General features: G+C 55.4%; 1 protein-coding gene across 1 annotated transcript in view; it reads left to right on the top strand.

Moving 5' to 3' along the window:
- Positions 1 to 314: 314 nt before the first annotated feature.
- Positions 315 to 15,194, top strand: part of PITPNM3 (PITPNM family member 3) — a 91,402-nt gene continuing 76,522 nt past the window's right edge. Inside the window, exon 1 of the mRNA XM_055130595.1 lies at positions 315 to 428. Within this exon, the coding sequence (XP_054986570.1) occupies positions 407 to 428 (22 nt within the window). The 5' untranslated portion in view covers positions 315 to 406. The remainder of the gene's footprint in view (positions 429 to 15,194) is intronic.

Below are 15,194 nucleotides of genomic sequence, written 5' to 3'. Positions count from 1 at the left end.
CTGCACAGTGTCCCTGCCAGGCGCCGTCCTGGGTCTTTCTCCCTCCCCGCGGGTGCCTGACCCCGGGGCTGTCCCGGGGCCCCGGCTCGCGCCCCATCCCCGGCCGCACCACAGGGTCTCCGCGTCCCTGCGCCGCCCGGGAGGCGCCCCCCGCGCGCGCTGCGGTGGCCGCGGCCCCGGGCGTGGGGTGCGGGCCGGCGGGGGCGGCGTTGGTCGCCTGCCTTCGTCAGTCCCTCCCCGGCGGCGCGCTCGGCGCCTTTAAGGGAGCGGGAGGGAGCGGCGAGGCGGCGGCAGCTGCGGTGGCGGCGGCCGAGGCGCGCGGGGCGGGGGCGCGGGGCGCGGCGCGCGGAGTCCGCTCGGGGCCGGAGGCGCCGCGGCCGGGCCGGAGCCGCGAGGAGCGCGGGCCATGGCCCAGGCGGGCCGTGCAGGTGAGGGCGGGCGCCGCGGGGGCAGGGCCGGGCCGGGCCCGGGGGAGGGGCCGCGCGCCCAGGTGAGCCCCGCGCGCAGGTGGGCGGAGGGCGCGGGGGACGCGGGGGCGGGCGGCAGGGGCCGGGACCCCGGCGCCGGAGAGGGGACTCCGCGCGACCCGCGTCCTTCCCGCGCCCCCAGTCACCTCGTGGGACACCTCGTCCCCCTCGCCCGGGCCCCGCCCGCAAAGGGCCGAGTCTGCGGCGCCCCGTCCAGTGCCGGGGAAGGGGGGGGGGTGGGAGGAGGAGAGGGGGAAGCTGTCCACCCCGCCACCCCCGGAGGCGCGAGTGGCCCCAACACACGGGCACCTGAGGGGATGTCCCGCCACCGCCGTTTCATCCCACGCCCCCCAACGCAAACCAGGACGCGCCCCCTTGTCCTGCCGCTCTCGCTTGTTCGCTCGCTCTATCCGGAACGTGACACCCCCTCACCCCGCCCCTGCTCAGGAGACCCAGATTTCTTCTTGGGAAGGAGGGGAGCTCAGAGCTGCGCCCGCTAGTGAGCCCTACCCCGCCCCCCAAGCCACCCCGCGCCCCGCACCCGCAGACCCAGCCTCAGGGGCCGGACCTAGGGGAGCTCTTCTGTGTTCCGGGGGCGCTGGCTAGGCGGTTCTGCCCTTCCCCAGACTCCCGCGGTGTAGCTGAGGGTTGAAGGAGTGGGCGTTGGTGGTTGGTTCATTCATTCGACCAGCCGCACTGTTCATTCACCAGCAGTGCTGGGTGCCAGGACCCTGGAGCTGGGCACTGAGGACCTGGGGGTGGGCCCCGCCCTGCCCTGTGTGTGCGCTCTGGGCCTGATGGTGCCTTGACTCTCCTAGGGGAAGGTCCCCAAGACCCCACTGTACTTGAAGTAGCTGCAAGCTTGGTCACCCTGAGTTACTTAGAAGGCTGGTATGCTGCATCTGTCCTCTGTTCACATTCATACTGGCAAGCGGCACGTGCAGTGTCCTCCTGTTGGATTGGCATTGGCCTGGCATGAAACCCACCCCACTACCCCTTGAGTGCCGACAGTGATGGAATGAGTGAGAGATCACCCATCCCTGAGGTCTGATTTGTCGCTTCCCAGGACCCCCAGCTGGATGCAGGTCCCCCACCTCAGTATCTGGTGTAGATCTGTGATTTGGGCATCTTGAGGAGAGCCCTGTTGAGGTGGGGCAGCTTGTGTGAGACGCAGCAAGTGTGGAACACATCGAAACACCCCTTTCTCACTTCCCTCCCTTCTCCTCTCCTGAGGAAGGCACCTGAGATGACACCAGTGAGCAGGAAAAGGCTGTCTCTCTTTTCTCCATTCTGCTCAGGTCCATACACACTTTGGCCCCTCCAAGAAGGCACATGACAGGGCATTTGTCCTGTTGCATGTGTGTTTGTGTGTGTATGTGTGTGTGTATGTTCACACGTGTACATGCACATGCACACAGACTGCCTGCCAGGCCACTAACAGCAGTTAACAGTGTTGCTTGTACTTTGTACCAGGCAATGTGCTAAGCACTTGACTGCACAGTGATCCCAGGAGGGAGGAAATGTTACTCTTCCCCCTTTAAAACATCTGCGAACAGACACTCAGAGAAATTGCTTCCGCAAGGTGTCCTATGCAGAGGAGCCTCTTGGCCTCCGAGGACTCGAAGTGATGGTGAAAATCCATCACTGTTCTGAGAGGTCACCACCCATGCCAAGGAGGGGCGCAGTCCCAGTGACCCCAGCCCCTCTGCCTTGGCCTAGGGAGGCCTTAGACCAGGAATGCAGAGGAATCTGCACTAGTGACAGGTGAAAAAAATGGTCTCGCTTTGAGCCTCGGTGCTTCCTGCTTGCTGTTCTAACATTTTGTCTTTCTGCTGCAATTTCATGCTTGACCCTGTCCCTTAGGGCAGCACAAACTCCCATCCTCTCTGGAACAAAATGCTGCCCCACATGTTCAGCGGTCACCCCAAGGAGCATTTGGGGACTTATCCTGTCAAGATTAGAATTTTCTCTCTTTTCTCAGCGTGTCCAAGATGCTTTGCATTTTGTATAGGAGTCTCTTCTCTTGCAGCAGTGTCTGGATGGGTCCACGGCTTCCCTGCTGGCGGGGTTTTACCTTTAGGATAGAGGAGCCCAAATCCTTTTCCAGCTTGAGAGCTGAGGAGGTGATGGGCACAGCTCTGATGGGCAGACTGATGCTCAGAGATGACAGGCCTTTATGCTGAGGGTCAACACTAATGCCATTGGAGGTGGAGGGCCAGGTGGAAGATGTGAAAATCTGCCCTTGAGTGAGGGGTCCACTCATGTCCTCCTTCATACTGACCCCAGGTCTGTCCCTATAGGGAGGGAGAGAGATTGGGGGATCCAGGGCACACGGGGGAGCATGATTCCAAGTCACCACCTTGTGGTATAGTGAGTGGGGGCCCTTGACTAGTGCAGAAGGACCTAATTGTATCATCTCTAGTACAGTATATAAGAGATATGTATATTGAGTCATGCAGTGTCCACTTGGATAGATGGGCACTGAAAGAACTTTCACTTTACCAGGTGAGTCCAGGTACAAGAGGCAATCCAAGTAGGTCCCAGTGAGGACTGAATACAGGAAAGAGGGCAGAGTCCACATGGTTACTGCTTTTCCCAGTAAGGGAGGAGATCTGTAGAGACCAGCCTCCCTGTGATGCCCACATGACATCTAGTTCTCAGAGGACTGGCATGAAAGGACAGACAGAAAAGAGCCCTTGGTTTTGTCCTCAGGGAACTGCCCATCTTGTGGACAAGGGTCGAGGAAGACTGACCATATGCAGCCATGAAAGCCACAGAAGGGAGGTGGGGATCAGGGTGGGGAGCATCCAGGTGCTCTGGTCGGGAGTAATGGGAGCACAGAGCTGCCTGTAGGACCCAGTGGGGCTTGAACCAATCTGGGAGATAAGTCTTCTCAGCAGCAGTGTTCAAACAGGCAGGTGCAAGGGGTTGACTTCCAGGCAGTGGGGGTGAAAGCTAGAATGTGGGAATAGGCAGGATAGAAATGTGAACTGCAGATGAGTGGGAATGCGGGAGGGTGGGCAGGAGTACCCCAGCGTGTTGAAGGGTGCGCCCACCTATCTGGCTGGGAAGGAGGATTCTGAGAGGGGTGCCAGGGGCTAAGAGAGTTTTGCAGAGCTTTGAACAGGGGGTCATGGTAGAAGAATTTGGGATTTCAACAGATCCTTCTGGCTGCTCTTTGGGCTCCTGGCAGGGCAGGGCGAGACCAGCCTGGAGCAGTAGTCCTTGTTGGGAGGGTCTGGTGCTGTTCCTGACTATTTCACTGCCCCCATCTTCTACCCAAGTCCCTGGGCACCCTTGCAGGCTGCAGGATTGTCTGCCAGCCTGGGGGCACAGCAAGTGTTGGGGTAGGGGGTGGCTTGCCAACAGCCAGGAAGGTCTTGGAGCAGCTCAGGCCTGGACAGGAATGTCTGCAGAGGCCAGACTAGAGCCACAGGGCTGGGCCTTCCAAGCTGGAGGAACCTGTTTATTCTCGCCCAGGTGTGGGTCTCTGCTCTGGGGGAGGAGCCAGTGGGTTGAGTGTCTCAAACTCCGTCATTCAAGTCTGTCAGATACTGATCCAGTGGTGGCAGAGGTGGCCACAGAGTTGCAGACGAAGTCAGCTGATTCTCAGGTTCAAAGCCCTGTGGACTCAGGACACAGGCCTGGGGAGGGCTAGGTATCTCCCAAGAGCCCCTGGAAGGTGATAGTGGCACTGGCCTGGCTCTGATACTTCTAGACCCTCAGAATGAGCCTCCCTTTGCTGCCTTCTCAATATCCTATGCCAGATCTCTCCCTCGGGGTTCTGCCCGGGGGGCTCTTCGACCTATGGACTGACATTCAGAGGAGGGAGTATTTGAGAGTTTGGGAAAGGCACCAGCCATGGGCTTCTTGGACCTTAGGGGAGGTGTCTGGGAAGTGAAGGCATGACTCTGAGAAGCTCCCCAGCTGGGTACCAGGATTGCCGATGAGGGATCTAGAAGAGCATGGATGAGCTTTCTTCTTGGAGATTGCAGATGCACTTTCTCAAGTTCCCAGAGATAAGGCAAGGGCCAAGTAGGCCATCAGGCCACAGCAGACCCTGCTCCAGGCCCCATGGTGCCTCTCAGTCCTGCCTGTGGAGTGATTGCATGAATCAAAGAGAGTGCAGAAGTGCCACTCTGGCCATGTTTCTGATACCTGGCTGGGACACAGTGTGAGCATGTGGGCGCTCCTTGCTGGGGTCTGTGTGCGCTCTATGCTTTCTCCTGTACGTCTGAGTGGATTGTGACCGTCCACGATGGAAGAAGACCTGGAGCCCTTTCCAGGCCCTCTGTTAGTTACTCAGTGTGAGAGACCCAGGCCAGAGAGGTCTCTCAGTTCTGTGGTCGCCTGGAACAGAAAGTGTGGACTCCAAGAGACCAGGGAGGCTGGCTAGGCTGGCTCATCTCTGTAGGGCCTGAGATTCTGGGCTGCAAAGAGGGAGGGACAAGGTTAGAGGTCAGCATCCTGGGACCACCCAGGTCAGTCTTGGGTGGCTGTCCTCTGTGTGCTTCTCAGTACTCCTCCAAGAGGTTGGCAACATCCTTGTTGCTTTTGTTTTATGGATAAGAAAATTGACGCCGGGAATCACTCAAGTGTCTGGTTCTAAAATCACACTCAGAGTGAGAGGCGGAGCCAGGGGGAAGAATATAGGGCCCTTTGGCTCTTCCATCAGCATCAGGAGTTCCAAGTTGTGTGACTGAAAAGAGTCCTGCTTCTGTTTTATTTGTTGAACTTGAATGGTCTTGTGGGACCTCAGTTTCCTCATCTGTGAAAGGGGCAGGGTGGGAAGGAGTTGGAGCCAGGTTTAAAGTTGCTGGAGCTCACTGCTCTTCCCTTTCAGACCGCCCCCTGCCACCTTTGTGGGGTCTGACCTCCCAGCTCCCATCTCTGAGCACCTCCCAGAAGGGCATTTAGGGATTGGGGATAAGATGTGGGGCTAAGAACGGAGCCTTGGAGAACCTGTGCCTAGGAGTTCTGGCCCTACCCCATCCCAGATTTGCCTCTGGAGACTCTTGAAAGGGGGTGTCCAGGGAGGGCCCTAAGGGAAGGGCTGAGAGAGAGGGGAGCAGGAGGAGAATGCATAACAAATGAGTTTGGAAATCAAATAAGCTCTGAGCTCCCCACCTACTCCCTTAAGTCTTTCTACACTCTCTTTTAAAATTCTTGTTTTCTAAAGAGAAAGAAATGCTAAATTGCACCCCCTTTTGCAAAGGAATGGAAGTGAGTCATTCCGGAGGTAACCAGCCACCTCCAGGACCCCAAGTCTCCCTGGCTATGTGGCCACTCCCCCACCTCATGGGGTACATATATGGGGAGGGTGGGCAGGGGGTGGGGAACCCTGGCCTGCCAGTGGTTCTGGGGAGGAAGCTGGGCCCTGGGGGAGACCTCCAAGGCCAGCCTGCTTCCTTCCTCCAGCCTTCCTCAGGGCAGCTTTTTGAGGTTCCATTGTGGCTGGGGCTTCCTCTCAGGCCTGGCTGAGAGCCTGCACGACCCATCAGGGCTCAGGCTATGGCCTGTGTCGGGGATGGCTTGATGACCTCAGAGGAAGGCTTTGTGGCCGAGATGAAGCGGTCAGTGTGGGCTGTGTGGTAAGGGGCAGAGGTGGTCTCTGCCAGGGGTTCTCTGTGTCACACTGTGCTCCCTAGGCTGCTGCTGAGGTTGTGCTCCAGCATGGGGTGCTCGGAGCTGGTGCCCTGTCAGGAAAAGGTGCCTGGGGTGGGGGGTGTTCACTGCCTCAGCTGCCTTTGTGAGGGGCCAGCAGGGCAGTGAGGAGGGGTTCCCTTCCCAGATGACCCATTATTCTGGCGGGAGGGGCAGCCGAGGCTCTTCGCCAGGGATGCCAAACAAGGGTTGAAAGCAAAAATAGAAACGTGTTGGGCTCTGTCTGGGAGGGGCGTTGAATTCTGGTGGATCCAGAGGCCTCTTCTGAGCCGGCTGCTGCTGACGCCGTGTTTGCTCAGCTCTGGGTATTTGCCAAGCACGTCACGTTCTGTGCTCCTGACCTCCTTGGGGAGATAGCTAGGTGTGTGGGGTCCGGAGGGGGATGGGGCCCTGAGCTCGCAGAAGGCTGCAGGCATCCTAGGAGTCTGTCTTGGGGAGGTTTGGGACGCCTGTAGCTGCCTCTCACTCCTGTTCTCAGTGTTTGCCAAACTGCTCCTCATTGACCCTAAGCTCTGGGCTGTGACCAGAGCCCCTTCGCCTGCCTTAGTCCCCTGTGGCTTCCTTCTCCTCCCCTTGCCCCACTTCCTGCCCCCCCCCCCCACCAGTCCCCCTCATCATGCTGGTCCCAGCTGAGCAGCTCTGGAATCATCCCTGGTAAAAAGAGCTATTTTCAGCCTTCCCATTACTGCCCGGTGGGGGGTGGGGGGTGTTTATTCCTTGCTGCCTTTTTGTTTTCTCCTCGTACAGTATCATCTGGAGAGCACACAGCCGCCTCTGGGGTCCTGGCTGGCAATTCCTTGGGCTGTGATTTGGCACCAAATGAAGGCTCTGGGGGTAGAGGCCACCTTGGGTCCCATCTTAACTCAATATCAGCCCTGGAGTGAGAGAGTCACCTGGGCCTTTGGTCCTCTGTGGATGACAGAGGGTGGGGGGGGTGAGGTGGGGCTGCTCCCCTGTTGCCTTTTGCTCCAGGTTCATGGGAGGAATGAAGAGATACCGGTCTCCAGAAGAGCGTCCCTGCCCCAACCCCACATGGGGATTCTCTGACCCCACAATATGTGCAGGATGATGGGAAGGAGGCTGCAGAGAGGCCCTTCTAGCCCATCTTTCGGGCTTCTTCACTCTGCTCCCTCCTGCGGAACTGTGACGGCTGCCCAGGGAGCTCCCCTCGAAGGGAGGAGGAGGCCTCTCCCTTATGCAAGAGTCTGGCGGGCCAGAGGGGGGACATCTGGGCCTTGGGAGAATGGTTCCAAATAACTCAGAACTGTTGGGAGCCGAATTGGCAGAGCTAATGAAAGTACAATAGATAGCCAAAGCTATTAATCACTAATTATCCCCTAAATAAGGTAATTAATGGGTGTTTAAATGGCATATTTATGAGATTCCAGCAGGTCCTCAAAAGCACATCTTTCCCAAAGCAACTGGTTTGGCTAACTATCCTGGGGGCAGGGATTCTGACCCGCCCTGGTACCAGACCCAGAACCAGGGCCGAGGGCAGTCTGTAGCCCAGCCTCCTTCTCTGGGCTTTTATGTGAACAGGGATGCCAGGCCCTTCCTTGCTGACCCCATGGAAATGCCAGGGAGGAAGGCTCTGGACAGTAATGTAGGAATCACTGCAAAATTTAGCGTTCGCTGTGAAAGTATAGTCCTTGGGTGGAGCGATAGTACAGCGGGGAAGGCACTTGCTTCCAAGTTGCTTCCCTCTGCCCCACCAAAGTTCAATCCCCACCACCCATAGGGTCCTCTGAGCCCTGCTAGAATTGATCCCTGAGCACAGAGGCAGGAGTAAGCCCTGAGTACTGCCAGATATGGCCCCCAGACAAAAAGAAAAAACAAACAAACTAGAAGCTGTTTGCTAGTGTCTTGATCAGTCCTATGACCCTTTTAGGTGGAGTTGGGCTACAGTTGATGACTTGAGTTGTGGTTTGATAGGTAGCTGCATTCAGGGCTGTGTGTGTGACCTGTCCTAGGCTTAGCTATGACTGAGACTGAGTCTGTGTTTGGGGTTGTGAGCTGTGGCTGCTTCAGGGTTCTGGCTGTGGTTGAGGTCACACGCTATCAAGAGCCTCAAGTCCTCAGGCCACTCTTAGGATAATTCTGCTGCCAGGAGCCTCTGTCCTGGGTGTTGTGTGGACCCCGAGACTGATGCTCCCTGGTTGCCAAGGTTTCAGGTGCTGAAACCTCAGCAGAGACAAGCCCTTCTGGGGCTCCCAGAGTGTCCCTTGAAACACTCTGGTGCACCAGCTCATCAGTGGCGCATGCAGTTTGGGAGATAGTTAGGACACGTTTCTATAGCAACCAACCCCCAACCAGCACTGGCTTCCTTCAGCAATGCCTTTTTCTGGAAGCAGCTTTGCCTGGCCTCTCTCCCTCTTTGGGTGGCCTCACAGTCCGGAAAGCTGTGGATGGGCTCTCTGGGGGCCCGGCCCCAAACTCATCTTGACCTTCTTCAAATATTTTACTGAGGAGGGGAGGCTCTGACCGCATGAAACTAGGATGAGCAGAGCAAGAGCTTTCTCTGTTTTCTGGTCTGAGCTGGGAGAGGTGATGGACCCAGTGGGAATTCCTCCTAGGAATCTGTCCGGGGGGGGGGGGCTGGATCCAGTTTGAAAACTGGGAGCAGAGGAACCAGACCCCAAAGGAAGATTTCTAACAGACTCCTTAATTATGGAGAGGGATGAGAGGGTAACCAAGGGGGTTATTTCAGGCATTAGGACCCAACAGAAGCCGGGCTGGGGGCAAGTAAAGCATGGTGTAGGGGCTTCCCAGCAAGAGTCCTGGCCTGGTGGGAGGGAGGGAGGGAGGGTAGTGGCTCCATTTTTAGGCAGGAATTTGGGGGACAGAGAAGAGAGCTCCAGAAGTCCTGCCGGAGAGAAGAAAGAGGGTTCAGCTGGGCCAGGAAGTGCCTCTAGAGTCAAGGGGGAGGCAGGTCCCTCAAGCCTGGGGAAGAGGAGGGCAGCTCCTACTCTGTTCCCCTCCTCCTTCACCCCATTCCTGGGAGTTTAAAAGAGAGGTGACAGGCTGAGGAGATTCCAGGTGAGAGAACCAAAGAGCGGCCGCTGGATAATCTTGATCCATCTACTATCTTGAACGAGCCCTCTTATAGCCAAGTTTGTAGACACAGCCACACTCTAGGCTCACCCTTTCCATGCGCAGGCTCCCCCACTACCCCAAAAGGGAGCGCTCCTGTAACTTCTTCCCTGAACTAAAACGTAAACAGCGAGGTTGCCATTCCTTTATAAGGAAATGTGTTTTGAGAGTCTCTAGACCTTCAAATCACCTATATAAGCAAGCCAAGTAGTAAGATGAAACAACAGCCATCTGTATGAAAGTGACAATGTCTGATAAATCCCCAGCCTGCAGATGTTGGAGCCTGGGAAGGGAGTTTGGAGGGGCCGCGGCTCCCGGCTCTCCTGGCTCTGGCTCTGCCACAGCTAGCAAAATGCACGCTGGTCACAGCTTTCTCATAAAAGCACCTTGTCATAAAAGCAGAAATCCTCTTTTGATTTTTTTTCCTGTTAACGAGAACAGGAACCTAGTAAATCTTTCATAAACGGAAGTATCCTACCATGAACTTTTGAAAGGCCAGTGGCAGGTTGGAGTTGGCAGGGGGCAGCTATGTTCTCATTTAGTCCTCTTGGCAACACCACATCAGAACTATCATCACCTCATTTTACAAAAGAGGAAAGTGAGGCAGGCATGGTGACACAGACTTGGTCATTTACTGGCAAGTGGCAGGGGTGGGATTTGAACCAGCTCGCAAGTGGGAACAGGACAGTGAATCACATTAGAGAAGGAAGGCCAAGCTCTCGGAGAGTGGGCAGGGTGGATGTTCCTGGCACAGAAGCTACATCTCATTTGCCTGTTGCTACACGTGGACTCCTGGGACCCAACAGTACTGAGCATGTTCTGAGTGCATGTGTGTATGTGTGTATATGTGCATGCACATGTGTGTGAGGCAACATGTAAGTGAGTGAGGCTGTGTGGTGAGGGGAAGGCTATGTGACTCTATGTGAAAAGCTGTGTGAGGTTCTGTATTGTATGAGTCTGTATGTGTGTGAGGGGAAGGCTGTGAGAGTGTGTGAGGGACTGTGTGAGTCTCTGTGTTATATGAGTCTGTGTTTGTGAGGGGAAGGCTGTGTGTGTGTGTGTGAGAGAGAGAGAGAGAGAGAGAAAGAGAGAGAGAGAGGCTGGGTGAGGCTCTGTGTTGTACCAGTCTGTGTGTGTGTGTGTGTGTGTGTGTCCAAGGTTGTGTTGAGAGACCGTGAGGCTCTGTGGATATGTGTGTAAAGCTGTGTGTGATGTGCTGTGAGTCACACTTGGGCTCCAGGCTTCTCAGGTCTCCTTGGCTCCCCGTGCCCACAGGAAATTCCGTGGCCCGGTTATTTCAGCAGCGTCAACTGTGAGGAGGTAAACCTATATATTTGTGCTTGTAGAATTGTGTGTGACCGAGAGAGAGAAGGTGAGGGGAGAGGACGGGGGTCTGCTGGAATAAGCCTGTCTTGGAGCAGTAAGTGCTTTTCTCCATCCAGCCCTGCTCTCCTGAGGCCCAGGCCCTGCCATCCTGCAGGCCTATGACCAGGGTCTCAGACACAGCTTCAAGCAGGACTGGACATGGAAACTGCCCTGGGTCTGTCCCTGGCCCACTCAGAAGGCTGGTTTCTCCCTGGAGTCTGGGAACTGGCACATGTTACTTCAATACCGCAGGCCAGTTGCTGCCACAGATACCATGTCCCCATGCTTGCACTGATGAGCCAGATTGCTTACTCTTGAGGAGAAAGTTCTAGATTCTGTTTCTGAAAATGGCCCAGTTGCTTTGACTGGTGTCCTGCCTTCCGCTCTGCCCCAGCCTGGGCCGACCTGCCCACATCTTTCTTTAAGGTGTGTCCTCCTCCCCCACGAGAGCCTACACACCCTCAGTCTCTGCCCCACAGACACGATAGGGAGGCAGGGACCCACCCATTTAGCCCACAGGCATGGCTGCTCCCCCCTGTGTACCCCTCTGGAAGGGGCCCTGAAAGCAGGACTCCCAGGCTGGTGCCACAGGAACAGCCCCAGATTCAGGTCAGCACTGTCCCTAGCTCCTTCCTCCCAGGACCATCTGGACCTGGGTCTGGCCCCGGAGGCGCTGGCCAATACCTGCACTGCTCCCCTGACCGTGCCAGGGCTTCCCTTACTGTGAAACTCACGCCGGCAGACGGGGCTCCCTGAGCAGATGGAATCTCAGTGCTGGTGGGCGTTTGCGCTCAGGCAGAGGCAGCCCCGGGGTCCCAGCCCAGGGCAGAGCACCCAGAGCAGGCACTTTTCCATGCCTTTCAGTTAATTCCAGAGTCCCTGGGAGCCAGGAAGATCTGGGGAAGGTGAGCAAGGACAGTGGGTGAGCTGGGCCAGGATTCACTGCTGGGGTCAGGGTCGGGGGGCGGTCTCTGTGCCTCTCAGAAGCCCTTTCACTGCAGACCTAGTTCAAAGCCTTGCTGGGAGACCAGGCTGCGAGGGAGCATTTGCTTGTTTCTTCTCAAGTGCTTGAAAAGGATTGGCCATCCCTCCTTTTCTTGGATCCTAACATAGGGTTCTAAGTGATTATGTTCAGAATGGGCAGCTGGGTGGACCGAGAGGACACAGAGGACATACAACTTTGCAGCCGGGGGAGTTCCCTGGAAGATGCTGGGAAGTCCCACTTGGCTTGCGCAGCTCTCTGAACACTATCTTTCACCTTGAAGCTGCAGCCGATAAGGATGACCACCTCCCAGATGCCAGGCTGTGGCTAGACCTCAACTATGTCTGCTGAAGTTTCATCTCTTAAACCCATGGCTGGGAGCTGATTGGTGTGTGTGTGTGTGTGTGTGTGTGTGTGTGTGTGTGTGTGTGTGTGTGTGTGTGTGTGTGTGTGTGTGCGAGAGAGAGAGAGAGAGAGAGAGAGAGAGAGAGAGAGAGAGAGGGAGAGAGAGAGAGAGAAAGAGAGAGAGAGATGGGGGCAGCAGGGCTGGAAAATATAAGGAGCATGTGTGCATGTAGCTAAGAATTCTCTTTGGGAGACTGGTTGGGGAGACTCACACTATTCAAGGGCTGTACACTCACACCACACACACACACACACACACACACACACACACACATACATGGCCATGCAGGCATAGTGACAGATGCATATGTTAACCTGGGAATGTTGATTTATTTTCAAATAGACACAAGGATACCCAGACACTAATTCATAGACCTGGTGGGCAGCTGGTTCAGAATTGGGACTACGTTGAGCAACATGACAGGTAAGGCAGGTTGAAGATTGTTACTGGGTGAGCAGGCAGGCAGTGGGGAGAAAAGAAGTCTGGCCTTCCCTCCTCTGGTCCCCCAGCAAGATGGTCCTGTGCATGGACCCTGCAGTCAGATGGATCTGGGTTCAAATCCTGCCTCCTCACTTATTAGCTTTATGACGTCAAGCGAAAGACTTCTCAACTCAGAGCCTTTATTTCCTTAGCCACAAGATGGGGATTTGGGATTCTCATTCCTCTGGGTTTAGCTAGGATTACTTTAGATAATATCTGAACAGCAGCTTGCAAAGCGTCTGGCACCTATGTTGACTCAGCAGATCATTTTCATCCATTCATTTGTTTGCCCAACACTTCTCGACCCTCTTCCACATGCGCGCATGTTCTGGGCACAGAATTTGCAGGAGGCTGTGGAGCAGGACCCACTGTATGGAGACGGCATTCTGACACCATGGGCTTGGCTGTTCTGGGATCATAGGACCCACCTGCTTTGACTCCAAGAGCCTATGTGAGGGCCCATCTAACCTGTGTCCCCTAATACCCAGGAGTCCTTCTGACTCTGTTGGAAAACAGGGTCCCCCTCTTCCGGAAGTGTGCAAGTGATAGGGTCAGGAGGAACCAGCTGTTCTGAACTCCCGTCCATACTCCCTATTGTGCTTTTTCGTTTTGGCTGTGCTGAGGGCCTATTCCTCACTCTGTGCTCAAAGATCATTCCTGGTGGTGCTTGGGGCAAGGTGTGGGGGGGGCATATGCAGTATCAGGATAAAAGCCAGGTCATGGATGGAGCAATAGTACAGGGAGTACTAGCACTTACCTTGCACATGGTCGATCGGGGTTCTACTGAAGCACCCTATATGGTCCCCAGATTCCCCAAGCCCACCAGGAATGATCTCTGAGCGCAGAGCTGGGAGTGTGAGCATAGCTGGTATGGTCCAAAAATAAGCAAACAAACAAACAGACCCAGGTCAGCTGCATGCAAGTCAAGTGCCTTCACCCCACTGGACTATTGCTCCAGCCCAATACACTCCCTGCTCTGGTGCCTGATGTGCCTGCTATCACTGGCTGTAGCCACATGAACTTCCCGAAGTTTGGTTCAGTTCCTTCAGGAAGGCTCAGATCCACTCTCTCCACTGCCTACCACCCATGCAAGTGCAGGGGCCTGTGTGTCCCCACATGCACACATGCTGTGGGTTTGCTCAGCATGCCTCCCGCACCAGACACATTTCCGGGGGGCCTTCCCCTCACAGTGCTCCTGCAGTCATCTGTCCCTCATTGCTTTCCTTTTGGAAGTAAGACCGTTTTCATTACTAACTATTCCTCAGGTGAAGGAAGGGAGAAAAGAGTTTCTTCAGGGCTATAGCAATAGCACAGTGGGTAGGGCATTTGCCTGGCACACAGCCAACCTGGGTTCGAATCCCAGCATCCCATATGGTCCCCCAAGCACCACCAGGAGTGATTCCTGAGTGCATGGGTCAGGAGTAACCCCAGTGCAATGCTGGGTGTGACCCAAAAATAAAAAGAAATAGAAAAAGAAAAGAGTTTCTTCCACCTAGAAGCCAGCAGCCAACTGCTGAAGACATCCATTTTTCTAGGCTCCTCCTCGTGCAGGGCTTATAGCTACAGCCTGGCCACGTCACCACCTTCCCCTCAGGGAGCTTCGGGGTGGCCTCTGCCTGAGAGGAGGAGGTACTTCCATAGAGCTTTTAAGCAGGTTTAGAGAATGCATCTCAGAACCCACGCAGGCATCGATTTTGAAAATAAGATGAATAACAGTAAACAAGATAAAATATGCCTTTGAGAAGAAATTTCAATCTGAGGGTGTTGACCCCATAGCAGAGCTTGCTGTCAGGAGAGGCCCGCGTGGGAGGCGAGTGGGCCACGCGCGGAGGAGCAGAGATTTGTTCTGTTTGTCTGCAGAACAGGCCACCATGTTCTTAGATACCGGTGGCTGTGCAGTTGCGCTTGTTCGTGCCTGTCTACTCCTCAGGCAGTAATTACACTGTGAGAGGCACTTGAGGCAGGAGAACACTGTGGTGGTAAGAAGAGAGGTTTTTTGTTTTCTTCCTAGCACTTTGTGCAGCTGGAATGGGATTTGTTAATTTATTTCTTTCACATCTGCCTCCATGGCCCCCAGCAGAATCAAGCTTTTTTTTTTTTTCCCCTTGCTTTTTTGGGTCACACCCGGTGATTCACAGGGGTGGTTACTCTTGGCTTTGCACTCAGGAGCTACTCCTAGTGTTGCTCAGGGGACCATATGGGAATCAAACCCGGGTTGGCCGTGTGCAAGGCAAACACCCTACCTGCTGTGCTGTTGCTCCAGCTCCAGAATCAAGCTTTTTGAGGACCACCTGATTTCCCTTAACTATCTGAGCATCCCAGCACCTAACACTGGGGTGGGGTTCCCTTTGACACCTGACGGCCCTATCTGATTTCTTGGCCTCTCAAGCTGGGAGAGCATGCGCTTCAAGTGGGGCTGAACACATCTCCATAAAGCCACCCCTCTGTATGTTTTCTCCCCATGAGACTCACAAAAAGGGAGCTCATTGTGTCATTTGCTGCCAGTGTGTGATGGTGGGCTGGGGAGGGTCAAGATGGCCTGGACGGTGGAAATCTCGGGGTGCTGAGGGAGGAGCACTCCTCTTTTCTCGGACTCTGCTCCGTGTTGTTTGTTAGTGGCACTGGCAGTGGTGCTGGCTTTGGTGCTTGGGTGGAATGTGTACTATGCAAGTGGGAAGGCCATCATTTCCAGAAACTTTTCTCAGGAAGCAAATAGATAACCTGCAGGGGAACCCATCAC

This window comes from Sorex araneus, chromosome 3 (genome assembly GCF_027595985.1).
Source record: "Sorex araneus isolate mSorAra2 chromosome 3, mSorAra2.pri, whole genome shotgun sequence".
Taxonomy (NCBI): domain Eukaryota; kingdom Metazoa; phylum Chordata; class Mammalia; order Eulipotyphla; family Soricidae; genus Sorex; species Sorex araneus.
Note: the sequence above shows the minus strand (reverse complement) of the source record. Positions and strands in the feature narration are given on the sequence as shown.